General features: G+C 39.8%; 1 protein-coding gene across 8 annotated transcripts in view; it reads left to right on the forward strand.

Moving 5' to 3' along the window:
* The window catches only part of SH3D19 (SH3 domain containing 19), a 141,520-nt gene extending 123,747 nt beyond the window's left edge, over nt 1-17,773 (forward strand). For 6 of the 8 annotated variants that reach the window (XM_059721987.1, XM_059721988.1, XM_059721994.1 and 3 more), the window contains 6 exons: nt 4,555-4,613; nt 6,497-6,705; nt 7,023-7,069; nt 8,840-9,026; nt 10,658-10,755; nt 13,465-14,065. In XM_059721987.1, the coding sequence (XP_059577970.1) occupies nt 4,555-4,613; nt 6,497-6,705; nt 7,023-7,069; nt 8,840-9,026; nt 10,658-10,755; nt 13,465-13,578 (714 nt within the window). In that variant the 3' untranslated portion in view covers nt 13,579-14,065. Of the gene's footprint in view, nt 1-4,554; nt 4,614-6,496; nt 6,706-7,022; nt 7,070-8,839; nt 9,027-10,657; nt 10,756-13,464 lie in introns of all 8 variants that reach the window. The other 2 variants (XM_059721989.1, XM_059721990.1) reach the window with 2 other exon arrangements.
* The last annotated feature ends 1,462 nt before the right edge of the window (nt 17,774-19,235 follow it).

A 19,235-nucleotide genomic window follows, 5' to 3' on the forward strand; every position in this document is an offset into this window, starting at 1 on the left:
TTATAAAGCAGTGAGCCCTAACAGGTGTATATATTAAAATTGATTGATTGTATTTTGTAGACTTCAAGGCTTCTGTGATATACACCCTGGCATAGCTTATTAGCACTGAAGTATGTTTTAAAACTTGTATGGTAGATAAACGGTTATGCTTTAGACAGTTTGGGGGAAAAATAAAGGATACATGTTACCAAAATATAGCCAAAAGAAAAATCAACTACACAGTAAAGTTTTTCTGTAATAATAAAAAAAGTGCCAGGGAAGAATTTGTGAAACAATGCTTGCTTCCTTTCAGTCACCCTGTAGGTAGGACCACTGTTCAAGAAAGCCAGAAAATTTTAAATTCTGTTTTCAGCCCTGTCACTATTCCAGCATGTAAGTTTGGGCATTCCTGTGGCTTTGTCTATGTGGAAAATCCAGCTCAAAGCCAGCTCCACTTTAGGTGGAAAGGTAGCACCGACACAGCTAAAGTTTGGCACCTCAAATGGCATTTCAGGCCACTTATGTGCATTTTTACATATCTTTGCTGCTCGACTCGCTTTGTCCTTCTGTGCACACTGAGATCTATTTCAGTCATTTACACTGTGTTGCAATCATGTTCCATCCAGGAAGGCAAGTAACTGTGCAAGTCCCTGAAATAATACAGCTACCGATGGTTTGTGCGGAGGTAGCATTTTTCTGCAAGTTATGCAGCTTCTGTGGAAAGCAGAATATAAAATCTGCATAAGTGCCTCAATGCTGTTTACCTGGCAAAAGATGGATTTGATTTGGGCGTTAAGGTGTGATTTTTTTTAACTGGTTTAGTTAAAGCACTGTAAATGGCCATTTGAACCTAATGGGTCTCACCTACACAAGAGTAAAATGTTGTGTGGACATGTGCCTTTTGGTTTAGCTCATGTTTCTTTGAAATCAACCTAATCAAAACCAAAATAGCAGTGTTATTACAACCTTTTGCATCATATTAACTAATTCTTTTAAAATAATGCTTTAAGTTAAAAAAGTGTATCTTGCTTTTGTATGTCATGAAGAATATGTTCCGCAATTCACCTTCTAAGCCCAGCTCCAATGTGCACCTGCTCCATAAGCTTCTGTTTACAGCTAGTGTTTGGAAATGCTCTAACCTCGACCTTATCCAGATAACCATCTTACCTGGACTGGCTCCCTGCAGAGGAGGAGCAACACAACAGCAGTAAACTGCAAGTAGGCTAACAGATCTCACACCACTATCCAAAGTTGAACTGGGCCCATGGCCCATCATTGAAGGAAGTGAAACTGCCCTAAGTGGACATGTGAGGATTAACCTGAAACAGAAGGAAACCTAGAGTGGCATCATGAAGCAGGCAGCTAAATGGACCATTATAAATCTGTACAATTTATAGTCATCCTGAAGTACCCCAGGGAGGGAATGGAAAGGAGGCAGAAAGCATAGTTTTCTGAGCATCTGAAGATTCAGTCTGAATAGTGAAGCTCAGAAGAGCCTGAAAATTACAGCTACAGAAAAAAAAATGGGTGGATGTTTACCCATCACAAGAGCTTTATCATAGGTGCTCTGACTTAGTGGATTTTCATGACACGGTTTAATGGGTTTTGAGCACTATTACTGAATAAAAGGTAATTTAATGGCTTGGAATAGTGGGATGTTGCCTGGTGTACTCATGCACAGAATAAATGCTTAGAGATTTTACTTAAATAGATGAGACACTTCAGCTTCTACATGCTTCCAAGGAAATCTTAATATACAGGTTGTTTCTACTGATGGCTAATTTACAAAACAAAGCTGTATATTGAGTAGTGGAGTAAAACATGGGCTAAATTCAGCATTGGTACAAACAGGCACAGCTTCATCAAAACCAGTGGATCTGTATTTGGTTTATTTTATGAGAGAATACAGAAACTGTTAGAATTACTCTAGGATATAGTACCTAACTAATCCAGGGTAGATAACTAATCCAGGGTAAAGAAGCATGTCCTTGAGATACTCCAACTCAAAATTTCAAGGTTGTTTTTTTCTGTGATAATGTTTAATGTTGAGTTGTTTTATTTTTAAAAGTGAGGTACGTTGTAATACTAAAATTTTCTTCACTGTTTGGAAATTAAAACAACAAGCCAGTAAGGAAGAGAGTATTTTATAGAAAATCAAGAAACAGGATCAGTAATTTAGTCCAGATCAAAGGTCTGTTGTGTTTCCGTCTCATTACTGGATCTCAGCATGATTGGCAGCCCTCCACTAGTAATACTTAGTATTACTGGAACTTAAAGTAATGAATTTGGGGTGAGGTGGGCACACTAGTAGGGAGGGAAAGACTGCAGCAAGACCTGAATAGGTTGCAGGGGTGGGCTAACAAAAACAGGATGCATTTCAATACTGACAAGTGCAGGGTGCTGCACTTGGGCAGTAGTAACCAGCAGCATACTAATAAGATGGGAAACTCCCTTCTTGAGAGCATGGAGGCAGAAAGGGATCTTGGAGTCATTATTGACTCCAAGATGAACATGGGCCGACAACGCAAGGTCACGGTCAGCAGGGCTAACCGGACCTTATCGTGCATCCACAGGTGCATCTCGAGTAGGGCCAAGGAGGTGATCCTCCCCCTCTACGTGACACTGGTCAGGCCACAGCTGGAGTACTGTGTCCAGTTCTGGGCACCCCACTTCAAGACGGATGTGGACAACATTGAGAGGGTCCAGAGAAGGGCCACCCGCATGATCCGGGGACAGCAGGGCAGACCCTACAATGAGAGGCTATGGGACCTGAACCTGTTCAGCTTTCACAAGAGAAGGCTGAGGGGGGACCTGGTGACCATCTATAAACTCACTAGGGAGGACCAGAAGGGTTTGGGGGAGACCTTGTTTCCCCTAGTGCCCCCCAGGATAACAAGGAATAACGGCCACAAGTTGTTGGAGAGTAGGTTTAGATTAGACATCCATAAGAACTACTTCACAGTAAGGGCAGCTAGGATCTGGAACCAACTTCCAAGGGAAGTGGTGCTGGTTCCTACCCTGGGGGTCTTTAAGAAGAGGCTTGATGCCTACCTGGCTGGGGTCATTTGAGCCCAGTTTTCCTCCTGCCCAGGCAGGGGGTCGGACTTGAAGATCTACAAAGGTCCCTTCCGACCCTACTTCTATGATTCTATGAATTGTCATTGTGCCCTTGTTGGGTAGGTATTTTCCCCAAGCATGGCCCAGTCTATTTTCCATGGGAGTCCAGTGAAAAGACTTGCATTAACTTTTATGGGAATTAGATCAGGTATATAAGGGGCATGTCTAGGCAAAGCATTTACTGTGCAGTTGCTTATTAACTGCATAGTAAACATCTCAGCATCTACACGTGCACTCCTATTAGGGCACACAAAACTAAAACTCTGTAGCAGGTTAGGACTTGTAGATATAAGTCCTAACCTGCTGCAGAGTTTTTTCATGTGCAGTAGCACACATGTAGATGCTGCCCCAGGGGGCTGGGGCACACGGTGCCTCAGCATGGGGCTAGCCAACAGGCAGCCCCACGCTGAAGCACCCTCATGCCTCAGCCAGCCCCTCCATAGCACATGGAGCTCTGTTGGAGCAGCCCTGGGTTGGCATGCTGACCCCACTAAGTTCCCTGCCAGCCTGGGCTGGTCTGACCGGGCTCCATGTGCTATGCACAAATAAACTATGGAGCAATATGCTCCAGTATGCCCAGGAGCAAAAAAAATCCAGAGCTTATTTGTGTGCATTCATTGCATGTGTAGAAACACCCAGTGAGTAGTAGCAGAGCTAGAGCCACAACTGAATTCTCTAAACCACAAAATTTATGCATAATCCCCACAGCAATATCATGACAAAAACATAATTGCAGTGAATCGCATACGATGCAACATCATAAGCTAGTTATGATTATATATTTTTTTAATTCAAACAAAAACATTTATGTAGGTTCTCCATGGCTGACACATCACATACAGCAACAAATTGGCTAAAAGACATTTTTCATACTTAATCTTTCTTTATATTCTGGCTTTGCATGTGCAGTTTGAGACTGAAGTACAATTTGAGACTTGTTTGTTTGGATACAGATGGCAAAATCTGGATTATCAGAGCCCAGATAGGATATGTCTAAACAATAATCTTTTCTATTGTGAATTGTGCTAGCAGATAATAGCCTACAATATCAATTATGAGTCTGGAGCCAAAGGCAACAGCATGCAGTAGAATCCAGGCCCATTTTCTGTCAGTCAAGCATACAACAAAGAAAACTTGCTATTACAACAGGCTGTTAGTAATCTAAAATATGAAATGTGGCTGTTTGTTTCCATGACACTGAACAGCAATGATGATGGGTCATTGGCATCACAGAATCAAATGGATGTACCACAACAAACCGTGTACAAATAGTCATGGTTCAGAATGCTGCAGTGAGTACATAGCACCAGGTGGACGCTATAGTTGGCACAGTAACTTGACTAATTTGAATAGAGAATATCCTAACATTGAAGGTGAATTAGTAAGCTTATGCCACTGTCATTTTTAAGATCCATAGATTTTTTTTAAATTCATTTTTTGACATTGCCTTATTACTAGGTGGATGTTCCAGAGGAAGCCAACAAGAGAAAAATCTCATTTTCATCAGTCTGTATTAAGTGAGTTGGACGCACTTTATTAACCTCTCTATCTTAACATATGAAAATCAAGTAGGCAGTACAATGACATTGATTTCAGGTTTACAGAGGCAGCAGGGTTAAATCATAATTAAACTTTAACAGAAAAAATTCACTTTTTGTTGTTGAATTTTCTCAAACTTGGAATATTTGAATAAGGCAGGATCCATTTTCCTTCATATTTCATCAAACCCAAACTACTGTAAAAAGCTAAAGATGAAAGTTCACTCCGCAGGTTTAGGTACTGCTAGGACACATGGAATTCTTTTGAGGGATATTGTTATTAGCTACTGGCTTGATGGTTAGAGGCTGTGTATACCCACAACCCCACCAGTACACTTGATTAGGCCTGAAAGTGGTATACAGAAAGCTTTAATACATCAATGTAATTGGTCTTAGCTGTAATACACCCCCCACCTCCTATATTTGGCCCTTCTTTACTCATGTTTAGTATAATAATACATAACTTTTTTTATATTTGAAGACTTTTGTCCAAGTGAACAAAACAAAATTAAACACTAAACAAAAAAAAAAAAAATCAATGACTTAGCACTAGTTTCATAACATGGGAAGCATGTGTGTAATATATATGTGTAGGTATATATGTGTGTGTATATATATATAGGAGAACCCCAGGTAGCATTCACCCATATAATCCTAAAATATATAAAATGATATATGATATGTTATAATTACATGGGTGAACACTACCTGGGGTTCTCCTAATAAGCTCTGTTAAACACATTTGAATATGGCCCCAACCCTGCAAAAATAGGCATGTTTCTTAACTTTACAACCAGGAGGGTACTCATGGAAGTCAAGTTGAGCACATCCATTTAAGTCTACAGCCCCAGTGGCCAAAGACCAGCATGGTACTTGAGGGTCTCTGAAAATTGGCTAATGTCCTGCACACTTTTCCCCGAGGCAGCTACAGGGGACAGCACAGCCTGGCACCGGCCTGCCAGGGGCTGCAGCTGTACCACTTACCCTGGGGTGTGCTTCCTGCGGGGAAAGCTGGAGAGGCTTGGTGATTTTTTTTCTGGAGGGAAGAAATTGCTTGCTAGTGGGATTTCACGATGCCTTAACTATCAAACAGCCTAAATAAAAATTTGATTGCAGCCATTTCCAATTTTACCCCCCACTGGAGATGGACTATATTACTGTCCAACTAAAAAAATATTTTTAAAAGTCCGTCAGTCAGGTTTCACACAGCTATAGTTGGAGAAAAGTGTTACTTGAATTTTTTTTTAATTATTTTTGTCTTTGAAATACTTTAGTGAACCAGATTTCAGCTATGCAAACCTAATGAGATGAAAAAGTCTCTCTGCATCACCATTCTACCCCCTTGCTCATTTGGAGGTGTGGTATGAATAATGTAGCTGGTCTCAAGGGTTCATACACACATACTAAGCTGACTTAAAATAAAGCGACTTAACTAAACCGACTTAAGCCATGTCGGAGTATACACACAATCAGCTCCTTGATACAGTGGCAGTCATCTTGTGAGCTAAGTCAACTTAACTAATGTAACTCAAGATAATACACTTTGGAGGTGCATTATCTTGTGCCGCATTTAAGCCGACTCTACTCCACATACACGTGTATGCTCTGACAGTTAAGTTGGCTTAAAAAAAGTTAAACTGTCAGAAAGTTAGTACATGTGTATGCACCCAAGGATTGTTCAAACCCTTTTAAGGGCAGCATTTGTTTATTGTGGTCTGCCTCACTGCAAACATTTGGTACTCATTTTGAAAAATTTTGGCAAAATCTTAGGTAACATGTTCTTAGTGCTTAATCAGGAAGTGTGGTGCAATATGCAAAATACTAAAGTAAATATGTACAAAAAACTATCTGTATTTGTGCAGGGGGCCAAGGTGTATTGCACGATTTGAATATATTGGAGATCAGAAAGATGAGCTAAGTTTTGTGGAAGGTGAAATAATAATTCTTAAAGAATATGTAAATGAAGAATGGGCCAAAGGAGAGCTGAAAGGTGCATCTGGAATCTTCCCTTTGAATTTTGTGGAAATTATTGAAGACCTGCCTGGATTAGGTACAAGTATATCAGCAGTCTGTAAGTGTAAACAGGTATACCATTTAGTAGTGCTTGCAATCGCTATGATTTCCTACATCAGACATTAAGAAATTAGAACTTGAAAAAAGTGAGGGAACAACTTGGAGATGAGGTGAAAAGTGAAACAGGACAAAACACAAGAACTGGAAAATTATGTTTGATGCTTTTGAAGGGAATCAGTGCTAGGGTAGTAAAACTTCTGAAAATGCTGTTCTTCAGCAGCACATCTTTCACAGACACCCGGTGCATCCATCTTGCATGCCATTCTGAATGTTCAAATGTTCCACTATTTCAGCTGTTTCATATTTATTATGTAGGTGTGGGAGGACCAGTGAAGAGGGAGAATTCTGCTTCTCTTTCTCAGGTAGGCTATTGTAATTGGATAGACTACGCAAAATTTGTATGAGGCTTGTTCCCCTAATGATGCAGTGAGATTAAGCTGCATAACTCTTATTGAACATTCTGTGGGTGTTAATTGATTTCTTCTTGGTGCATTCTGTGGAATAATTACTTAAGAAACCTAAATTACTATTAATCAAAATTGATGAGATTTATTAGCAGTCAGCAAATAGTTTTTCACTTTCCTCCTTCTACTTAGGCAACTTCTTTTGTTCAGTCTGTTTTGATTTGTTGAGCTGCTCCCATCTCATTTAGCCATCATTAAATTTACACTGACAAACAGGCAATTTCTCTTGCTGCTCCTATCCCCTGCTCCTGATCACATTTAAGCAGAGGGAGGAATCTGAGGGCATGCACAATCTGAATAAAGATTAACCCCACACAAATTGGGGAGGAAGTTCTGTTTCTATGATAATCACTTAAATGCTTTTCTATACTACAGCTGCAAATATTAGGTTGTATTTTATAACTGTTGACATGGGCATCAAAGTAATTGGGGGGGGCAGGTCTGACTTCTGTGCTTAAGGGCTGTGGGCTGAATTATATCCCTCTGAAGCAGCAGTTTCTCAAGCCATGGGTCATGACCCAAAAGTGGAGTGTAAGAATATATGAAAGTGTTGCAAACAAGCTTTAAAAATGGATTCTCCTTTAAAGGAAAAAAAATGTAGGAAACTGTGGCTTTTCCCTTGCAGGCTGGCAGAGCTCCAACCTGCGAGGGACTGCTTGGGGCTCCTCCACGCCCCTCCCCACACACAGGGGGGAGAAGGGACTGGGGCCTGGGTGTGGGAGGCAGCAGGTTGGGACTGGCCACTGATGTTTACAAATATGTCCTGGTACAAAAAAGAACCACTGCTCTAAAGTACAGTGGATGCCTACTGGCTTTCATTATTAGGTCTTCAGGGACATAAAGAGAAATAGGGGCTTTTGGTATAACTAAATATTTAGGTGTTGCCAAGCAAGTGCACTACTGTGACATTCTTCATAGAGTGGAACCCTGTTCCTTTTTTGGACCTCTACTGTTCTTGTCTTTTGTAACTCCCTCCCCCCACCCTTGTTTCTCTCCCTCTTTGCTGTTGCAGTCTCTTCTATTCTTTTCTCTATTTCTCCCCGTGGATCAATTCACAGCTGTCCCTTCCTACAGTTATCCCCTAAAATAATTGGTGATCAGCTAGTTAGATAACTTATTCTTTAAATAAAGACTTAGTTTTTTAGATTCTGGCTATGACATACATGCCACAGAAATGGATCCTGCAGACTGGCTGACACATCTTAGTTAAAAAAAAAAGAGTAGAGTTGAGGTAGGGAATGAGGTCTAATTCAGTTGAATCAGTGCTTATGTGGCTTGGTGAACCATGCTATCTGTTCAGCAAAACCTCTAAAAACAGGGAGCCCTTACAAAAGCAAAACACTCAAGCTCCGTTCCAAACGTGCTTGATAAGCTTTTAAAGAAAAATGCCAGGAAAAGAAGCTTGTGTGGTTAAATTGAATCTGTGGATTCATATTGTATTCTTTGTTCTTTACTAGCCAAGATTATTTTACACCCCACCCTGCTCCAAACAATTAACCCTAATCTAGTGCATGGTAAAACAAGTAAATAAGCATGTAAACAAACCCCCCCCCACTGATTATAGACAATATTCATGTGGGTTACCTTCCTCCTCACCCCAAGCCCATGTTCTAAAATGAACTTCATGTTTGCTGCTACCAAGTCTCACAATTATGTTTTCCTTGCTAGAATAACAGACGATCTGGAGAGTGGTGTGAAGCACTTCATGACTTCACAGCAGAAACTGATGAGGACCTACCCTTTAAAAAGGGAGATTGTATCCGGATAACAGAGCGCCTAGATTCTCAGTGGTACAGAGGGAGACTCAATGAAAGGGAAGGGATTTTCCCAGCAGTTTTTGTTCAGAACTGTTCAGGTATGCTACTTGAATTGGAAAATTCTGATCGTTTCATAGCTCAGTTCTAGGGCGATAGACAAGTGTAAAAAGTAGACTTGTATAGAAAGAGAAATGAGTGGAAATAATAAATAAACCTTATTCACAGAACAACGGTTATCCGGGTATAGTATTCTGCACAGTTACATTGTGTGTTATAGTCACTCACCATTGACCAAAATGGTCAAGCTAAATCTTGAACCAGATAACTGCACAGAAATAGTAATCACTGAGCTGAAGAGACACACTTAGGGAGGAGAATTTTGCTCCAGTTTACTTCACAATTGAAGCTAATTTTTATCACCTGGAAAACATTTCATGCTCAATTAATTCTTACATTGTTTAAGTGTTACCCACATAGCAAAATAATATTTGAACCTGTGAGCAAAGCCAGGTTATATCTGGCACGAAAAGTAATAACTCTTTTTAAATTAAATTCTCTCTTACACCTGTGCTCTAGGAGCTTTCACTGGGGCTTCGCAGGTGTCAGGTCTTCAGCTGCTGTGAATCAGCATAGCTACACTGAGGACTTAGCCACCATTCAGTTCGACTATCCCCAAATTAAGGGCCACACACAAGGTGTGTGAAGTAGGAGCCAGAAAATAATCCAGTGCACTCTCCCAAATGGTGCTGGTTTCACATGACTAACACTAACAGAGTAGTAATGCCTTCCCTTCAGAGAAGTAAAATAAATACAATTTTGCTTACATAGCTTTTAATATGTCATTTTGATATAGATTCATAGATGCTAGGGCTGGAAGGGACCTCAATAGATCATCAAGTCCGACCCCCTGCATAGGCAGGAAAGAGTGCTGGGTCTAGATGACCCCAGCTAGATGCCTATCTAACCTCCTCTTGAAGACCCCCAGGGTAAGGGAGAGCACCACCTCCCTTGGGAGCCCATTCCAGACAGTCAACTGTGTCAACTATGATAGTCAACTATGGACTGACTAAACCGTTTGTGTTTTATTTTAAAGATGAGGCAAATCCTAGAAAACACTGCTGAGGATGCACACACAGGCTATTACTGCTCACTCCATTTTTGTGTACACTGCAGTTTTGAGCTCTTCCTCTCTGGAGGCTAAGTAAAGTCCAATGTCCTGTAGAACCCCACTTAGTCAAGTGTGTTTGGTATGTGAACAATATGGCCGGCTCTAAACTCAGTCTTTGTTGTTACTTCCCACCTGGGACCCACCTGGTTGGTGATCAGCTGCTGGTGCCCCCCCAGAATCAGGAGGCACTAGTCGCCCATGGTGTCCATCAAACTAGAATGTGATAGACAGATGCAGGGTCTAAGCTCCACGGTTGACAGCCCAAAGGTTGCAAATTCAAGGCCATAGCAGAAGTGCTGACAATGCAGCCCTGTCAGATTCCAACAATTCTGCTAATACCTCATCACACAAGAATATGAAAAAGGAAAGGAAAACAGTTAATCCCAACATCTAGACATAGCTAATAATTAGGTGTTTTCTGATACTTGCAAGTTGAGAGAGAGGGAGGATGCAACAAGCACTGAAAAAGTTGCAGGGGAGGAGGGTTGTCCTGAGATTTCTTTCAAAATGTGCATTTTAACCAAATATTTTCAAGTAACTTGTCCATTGTTCATGTTCTAGGAGGAGTAAAGTCATCACAGTCTGTAGGATGGAAGAAAGGAAAAGCTAAAGCTTTGTATGACTTTCATGGAGAAAATGAGGATGAGCTTTCCTTTAAGGTAAGCTTTCATTAGAGCTGTTTGAGTTAAAGGATAGAAGGTCAGCCTTGTTCTTGAGATTAAGTAGCGCACATGCATGAAGATACTAAGTTTGGTCTTATCTACCTGAGAAACAGGACTGGAATGAGAAGGACCAGAACTAGGAAAGGCAAACTTTTACCCCACCCCAAAAGTTAACCACAAATCTGGGACTTGGAGTAGGAAGGTAATAAGTACACACAAATGGCATAAAGTCTGTTTTTCAGGCTTCCCTGTGCCATGGTAAACATTGAAGAAAGTTATCAGCAGCCTCTCTAGGGACTTGTGCTGTACTGTCACTATGACAATAGCAGTTGAGTTGGTACAGAAACTATTAGCATGAGCCTGAACCACAGCAGGATCCTTTGGCATGGCTGGTTCTGATGATTTGTGTCAGTTGCATGTTGCAGAAGTCCCTGCTGTACCATAGGGTCTGGTCCTTTGAGTTACAGTAGAGTAAGTGCCAAAATAAGATGGCAGTTCAGAGGAACTTCGGGGTAAATGCAAAAACTAGCTACAGCACCTAAGCCAGGAAGGTTGAAGTTCAAGGGCACTCCAGATGAGTGCGCACATGCGGTATGTGGTGCTGCAGACCCATCTGTGGTGCTGCAAACTGCACAGGCCACACATGTAGGTGTTCACCATGCTGCTAATTTGCAGCGTGGCAGGTTTTTTTGACACTGGGAGATCCCAGTGTCAAAAAAACCCCGCACCTGAAAAAAAGCAGAGTGGTGTGTGTGGCAGCAGCATGCGCCACCCAAAACTGGAGCCAGCCTGGCTGGCTGGCCAGAGCCAGGCTCCACACACCAGATCACCACCGCTGGAGCCATGGGAAGCCCCCAGAACCCCTGGTAAGGCTGCTGAGGCCAACCCTGGTGCTGGCTCCAGCCTCCCTTACCCCACCCTGGGGCAACTTGCCAAGCACCAGAGTGCATGTTCATGAGCATTCCCCAGGGACAAGTAGCAGCAGCACAACTGTTTGCCACTGCTGCTGTTTATCTCTGGGGAAACACACATGTACACTTGTCTGGACGTGCCCCTAGAGTCCAAAATTGCAGTCCAAGGAACTTCTGCTCAGCACTTGAGTTTAGGGGGTACCTGAACTCAGTAGAAGGTCCCTCCAGTTAGTAGTTCCTACATGGACTGCTCTAAGGCAGCTTGCTGCTCTGTGTTCAGGTTTGTTTGGATCATCCTTTTGCAGTGCCTAACTCTGGTTTTGTATTGCACTCTGGGGACTAGGCACTTTAGTCTTTATTGGGCTCTCTTGCAAACAGACTGAGAGTTCTTGGCTGGAGCTGTGGACCCTGGAAGCCAATTTGTAGGACTTTCAAACTCCCAGGTCCACAGCTGGAAGGCTAAAAGCCCTGAGGTTTTCAGGTTCCTAGCTCCACATGAGAGAATGTGAAGCATAGCTGACTTCACCTTAGCCAAGGTTCTCAGAGCTTCTACAGTCTCTGCCATGGAGCAGAGCTTCAGCTAGGACCAGAATCTCCAAGCTTCAGCTTTGTGGCCGGGAACCTGAAGTCCTAACAAGACAGTCCACAGGGTATGCTTGAAATACAGCCCTTAGCAACCGAGTCTAAGGCCCTAGAGGTTATTTTGCTGAAAATGAATCAGTGGTTTCAAGACACTGACAATGTGATAAAATCTTGTTATAAAATATGCATTAAAAGAGGAGCTCCTCAGATGTCTGAGAAGGGCTATATTACAATACGACCCATTACTGTGTGACATAAATCATGAAAGGATGTCACTTATTCAAACTGGGATTTGTTCCTGCATGTACACTGATTTACTGGGATGCTTTTCAGAAAATTCCAAAATAAATTGGAATAAATATTAGCACCTCTTTCTAAAAAGTTATTCAGACATTTTATCAACCATAAATCTGACAAACTGAAGTATGGTTACAAGTATGAAAGGGGAAGGGGAGGAAGGAATATAGAAAGTCCAGCTCTTTGACTTGTCCAGCTGTTTAACAAGTTCATCCTGTTTTCTTGTCGTACTTCTCAAAACTGATGCATTCATTATGCATTCATTTTTGGTTTTGTGAGCAATTATTGAACTGATCAAATTAGGGGACAGTACAACTGGCTCAACTCAGACTAGGAAATGGACAAGATGAAATACAGGTAGATAATAATAGTATCAGCAACTAGATACTGTGGATCTTTAAAAATGCAGACAGTAGACAGTTTTGGATCCCTAAGAAATTTTGACAGCACAGCATGTAGTTGTCACAGAAAAATCAAATGATGTACTGCTTCCTTGGTAATCTAGCAGCTCAGTTTGAAGGTGGAGGCAAACAGCAGTGGTCTGCTTTGTAGTAGAATTAGTGAACTAGGTTTTAGAGGACTTCAAAACTTAAGCTTCCAAGAACCAGTGGACATCCAAAGTAAGACTACGGGAATCTCAAAGGTACTCTCTTTACTATTTCTAAAACTAACAGCTAAAGCAGAATTCATTTAAGAAGTATACTTTTGATCTTGTGAGATTAAAGCAGAAGAGTATAAAGAGAAACAAAAATGGAATCTGTATACTCGAAGAAAGGACAGAGCTACGGGAGAATATTTTAAATAAAGGATAGGGCACAGTGAGATGAAAATGTGAACAAGGAATAGTATATTCAGTGTTATTTTCTCGTTCAAACAGCCAGCTACTTACAGACTTGTGTGCCCTACTTTGTCATAGCATGAGAAGAATCTCAAAGACTGCACATCAGGGCCGGACATAGGAATAGCCACACTACTGGTTTGTGACCAAGATCCAAAGAAGGGATTCCACTTATTAGAAGAAAAACTTTAACAGAGAATATGTTTGAATATCCCAAGATGCCAAAAAACAAAAAAGCTGGTTGAAGTATGTGCCAATATGGACTTTGAGCTAGATATACCTCAGGACTCCAGGCCCTGCAATTAAAGTAAGAAAATGGCAGGCAGTCGAACTAGGGAAAACTGCCATATGAAAAGTGAAGTACTTGCAAGCATGAAAAAGCAAGCCAAGTCTTTTACTACATTTAATCTTAAAATAAAAGCTAGTTACAAGGGTATACAGATTTTTCTGTTTCTATATTTATAAATCATGTTTTATTAAAAGAAAAAAGGTACCTACCAGGAACTCAAGATGCATTGTACATGAAGAGAGTGCTCAGTGCTTCTGCATATAATCATTCCGATTCATGTTGTGCTCTCTCTTGCTCTCTCTCTGATAGGCAGGTGATGTGATAACAGAGCTGGAACCTGTAGATGAAGACTGGATGAGTGGAGAAATAAAAGGAAAACGTGGAATATTTCCCAAGAATTTTGTGCAAGTTCTGTAAAGTCATGAGGCTGGAACCCAGCTTGCTTCTGTATGTAGAGGCAGCAGATGTTCATCTAGCTAGCACAAAGGCACATGATACTTCAGAGTTAACACCACTGAAGTTATCTGATTTAATACTGTGACTATCAAATATTGTTTTGCACTATCTTTCTAGAAAGAGAAATATACAGTGTCACATTATAGATCAGAGTTTCCTGAAAGCAAAAGTATTAGGAAAGACTAACAGTTTACCATCATGACAGTTTACTTAATTGTACTTGGCAAATGCTCCAAGAGAATGGATAAAGCAGTTTGCCTCAGCTAGGGCACTAATATGGTACAGTAACTGGTAGTTGCCTGAATTGGTATTAATTTGTCATGCATATAAACTGCATAAATTAATCTTATTTTATAATCTGTATAAATTAGGCATTTTATTAAAGATATGTTCTTGCAGATTTAACTATTATTACACATTCAGTATGTATAACAATCTTAATATTAAGATTTCACTTACAGCTTGAATTCATATCCTCTGCAGCAGCAGCAGTGGAAACCACTTGTTTTTACAATTGAGAGGGTAGAAAAGATACTGTTATTATCCCATAGCAAAGAAGTATCAAAGACTTATTTATCCTATATGCTGTCTGTAGAGAGGTTGCCTTTCTGTGTATAGGATGTTCTGTTCTTAAACCCAACCCCTAAATAAGCAGAAGCGGTAAGAGATCAAGAAATTTTTGGTTATTTATTAGTTCCTTTCTTCTTGAAACTAGGGACTTAAACATTCAGTTTTTATTTTTTTTTGGGGGGGGGGGAGGGTTAATAAAACTAGTACAAGTCTCTCATTTTATTCACAGAAAGTTTGAAGATTGTTCTTTCTTACTCGCTCCCAATTCTTCCATGTATTGTTCACTTTGTCCAATTTATGCTCCATTTTCAGCTTCTCAAGTAGAAATACAAACATGATACCAACTATATTTCAGCTGAACATTCAAACTCTGCACTGCTTGAAATTGGCAAATAAATCCACCCATTCCTACTGAACCACCAAAACAGATCTCTGAGCTAAATTGCAAGAAAGCTGAAAAACATCAAGCTGCCATTCTTTTTTACTTGTATATGCTTCATTTTAATAGGAGTACTACACAGCCCTTTAATTGAGGGAGAATAACTTATTGATATAACCACTACAAGTTCTCTTTAAATCATCTAAGTAAGGTATAAGGTAGAGTATATTGTACATCTCCATTATAAATTATCTGTCAAGACTTACAGAAAGTAGACGATACCAAGAGAAATTAATCCAACAGGCTGAAGAAAGATAACTTACTAATAGGAAGAGTGCTAATTGTAGCAGTCGAATTACATTAGCTAAAATCAGGCAAGATTACACATAGGTACAGGCAACTTTTCCATTCAAAGAACCATCTAGAGATGTAAACTCTTTCTAGAACATTTCACTTTGGTTAGTTCTGGGTTAATACAAAACAAGTCTTCAAGCAAATTGTTTTACATGCTTCCTGTTTTGAACTGTTGTTTACTGTAAGAAAAAAAATCTTTTAATCTTAATTATGCTGCAGTCCAATCTGTACCATGTTCAGTAGCACCCTGGTTCCACAAGAGGAATTATCCCTCCTTTGTACAATATAAAGAACAAGGAAACAAGGGAAATTGAGTTAGTCCATCAAGGCATACAAATTAATAGGTCATACCTCTAATCAGGTTACTAATAAAGAAAATAATCTTTTCAGTATGTTTCTCAGGTAATAAAGAAAAGCACAGGTTGAGACAGGAAGCAGATAGGCAAGGGATTCAGCACTGATGGTTGGAGAATTCAGAGGACTTTCACTATGAGTTTTAGATCTTAATTTTTTTTTGAAGTCTGAATTATCACCCTGGTGACACGCTCACTTCTCAAGTTGCTTTGGCGTAGCCATAAAGGAGTGCTGAGATACTATAACAATGGACATGATCTGCAAATCACAGTTGAATCTAATAGAATGAAGCACTGAAAATACTTGCCTGTAAGATCTCTAGGTGTTTTGTGAAAAAAGAACTATACGACAATGACCAGCATTGCCCATCTTATAAATTCAAGAAGTTGAATTCACAGTGGATCAGTAGATGAGCTGAGAATTGAGTCTAGATCTTTTGTCTCTGTCCTCTGCTTATATATAGATTATGTTAAAATGAAAGACATTTAACAACCCAAGAAGGTCAGTCATATATCATCTCAGACAAGAGAGACAGACGTGAACAACACGCATAAGCTAAGGAATTGGTACACTGATAACCCAGCTCAGAACTTTGTTGTATTAATTGCATATGTAACTACCATCTTTATGTACACTTACTTAGATGTAAAAATGACCATTTCCATGCCCAGTTGTGGTTATTTGTACCTAAAGCCTTGAATGGGATGTCTTAAGTTAAATTTGCCAAGAGCATATCATGGAGTGAATCAGGCAGTCCCCTTAAAAGGAGAGAACATGGTTTTAAATCTGACAGCACAGAATTATAAAATGTAATTCCTTTTAAAAATTAGCGACCATTATATTAAACTGGAACACATTCTTTCCTTAAAGGGTCATCTCATCTTCGGGGGGGGGGGGGGCGGAAGCAATGACAAAAAGTTGTCTTCATTACAGTGCAGCTCCTGCATCAAAGGTTTAAGCAAAACGAACACCTTTCACTGTGGCCTTTTGTGCCAACTGCAATTAAGAAGCCTCCTATAAAAGTGACAAATTATAGAAATTAACTTGGTACAAAGATACAATTTAATTCTTCCAAAACAGTGGCTGAATCATTGTGGCAGCAGATGGATTTCAGGTGTGCAATGTTTACTTATTTATTGACTGCCGCTTTTCTAAAGTTTTGATACAAAGATTTTAAGCAAATACTGACTTTATAATTACACATAAGAGGAGGACAGGGGAGGTGTTTTTCCTATTTTGGCTTTGTTGTTAATGATTAATACGTTTTTTCCTACCATTTTCTAATTAGATTTAAATATAACATCTCTTACATTTCATATGTATGTCTAAGCAAGCCTGATAGTTTATTTTGTAACTTTTAATAGAAAATGCGGAAATTTATAGCAAGCTTCATATAACACCGTGAATATCTAAGTTGTGAAAAGATGATAAAAATTGCTGGAAGCTGCAAATTCAGAACAACAGCACCATCTAAGGGCTCTTTACATTATTGTAGCTTTGTAGATTGGTCTTAAAACTTGAAGAAATTCCTTTATCTTTGCTGTTTAAATAAATATATACTGATCTGTTTTGCAAAAAACATTCTACTTTACGTTGTTAGACTTAACCTCTGTGACCACAGAACTTTGTACAGAGAATAATCTGAAATGCCTATTGAATGCAAGATATGATTCAATGAAATACAGGAAGTTCCTGAACAAATCCCAAATACATTAAGAGATTATACTGTCTTGAAAGTGAAATACGGACCGAGTCCTTAAGTATACTACAGTGGTTTTCATAATCTCTAGGTTTTTAGCATTTCTGTTAAACTGCCGACTTTGAAAATGAATATCTTCATAAACAGAAGAGCTTTTTCCATCAAATTTTTTATACAATGAGTAGCGTATAAAATAAGCCTTTTTAAATTCTCTAAATCCACGAAATGTCTTCAGCATTATGGTACCAGTATGAATTTGTATTTAACCAATAAATGTTTATATTTATGTCTGGGTTGCAATTGCTTGTGTTTACATTTATAACATAGCAATTATGATTAAATGCGAGGATTGGTTAAACATCCTTAAATACAGAGAACCAAATTCATTTAACAGTTTGTAAACTGCAAACTATTGTTTTGTCCAATTCTAGACCTCATCTACACCAATTTTTTTTTCAGCATCATTTCAGTTAGTGAGATTTTCCTTTTTACAGAAACAAAGATGCCACTATAAAGATGCCTTATAGCAGGACAGAAGGACATTACATTACTAGGAGTAGTTGTTTTATATTACTATAATTGCAGCCACAGCAAGGGGCTACATGCTAATATAGTTAATCAAGTAGGCATGTGTAACTGTGCTTAGTGTCTGTACAACACATGGGCTGAAAAAGAGACAGTACAAATATGACTATAAAATAGACATCCTAGCTTTCCTGTTCTTGCTGGTTCAGTGCATATTTCATTACCTCACACCCTTTCAAACAAGGAGGAATGAGTGCGCCTCACCTGAAAACACCCTGTTGATGGGTATGGCACTCTCCTGAGAAGTGGGTTCAGATCTTACGCAAAGAATGTAACATGGTCTTCAGTCTGAAGGACTGCTCCAGATGCTGAACTGTTGGCCAAAATGGTGATAACATCTTACTCCTGTTTTGAAATACTGGCACCTAAACCTACAAGATTCTTTGCTACAAAGACTCAGTGGAGAAGCACCTCTGTGCAGTTCCAACCAAGGAGACTGACTTCTAGAAAAGGGCAGGATTGACAGCCCTATCTATTTATGATGAGCTGCCATTTGTAGCCTTTCAGCAGGCTGGTTTATGGATCTCTTAGGTGCCTAAGGCAGATCTCAAAAGGGTCATGAGCACTTGTAGCTTTAACAATTAAGCTTGAAATGTATCAATCCAGGAATTGCTGCAATTACCTACCTGCTCAGACTGCTGGTTGACCCTGGTTTACACAATACATGAAGCATGTTTTACAATGCTGACAGTGTCCATTGGCAGGAAGCAGCAGTCAGTTGTCTCCATCTAGTGTTTATAGTTTAGACTCACCTGCCCTCCTTTCAAGCCATTTGAAAATGCATCTACTTAGGATTACAAATCAACCAGCAGAATTGAATTCACTCAAATCATTTATGCCCCTTGTTGAGTGGTTTCTCAATGGAAACTTTCTGCACATAAGAGAGCGCCAAGCAATATGGTTAAGCAGAGATAAGTTAGTTATTTCCTTTTAGGCCCATTTTGCTCCATTCCCATTTTAAAACATATGGTTCACACACGCCCTCAGGTAGTAATTTGATACTAGGACAATCTCAACAGGGATCTGATAAAATAAATACCCGAGATTTATTTTGCAGGGTATAGTTGGTATAGTAATTTGATCTTTTTGTGTTCAAATTATGATACTAATTGTATGCTCCAGTAGTCCAGAACCAGCAAACCCTCTTTCCAAAATAAAGCTAT

Source organism: Alligator mississippiensis, chromosome 2 (assembly GCF_030867095.1).
Source record: "Alligator mississippiensis isolate rAllMis1 chromosome 2, rAllMis1, whole genome shotgun sequence".
In the NCBI taxonomy this organism is placed as follows: Eukaryota; Metazoa; Chordata; order Crocodylia; family Alligatoridae; genus Alligator; species Alligator mississippiensis.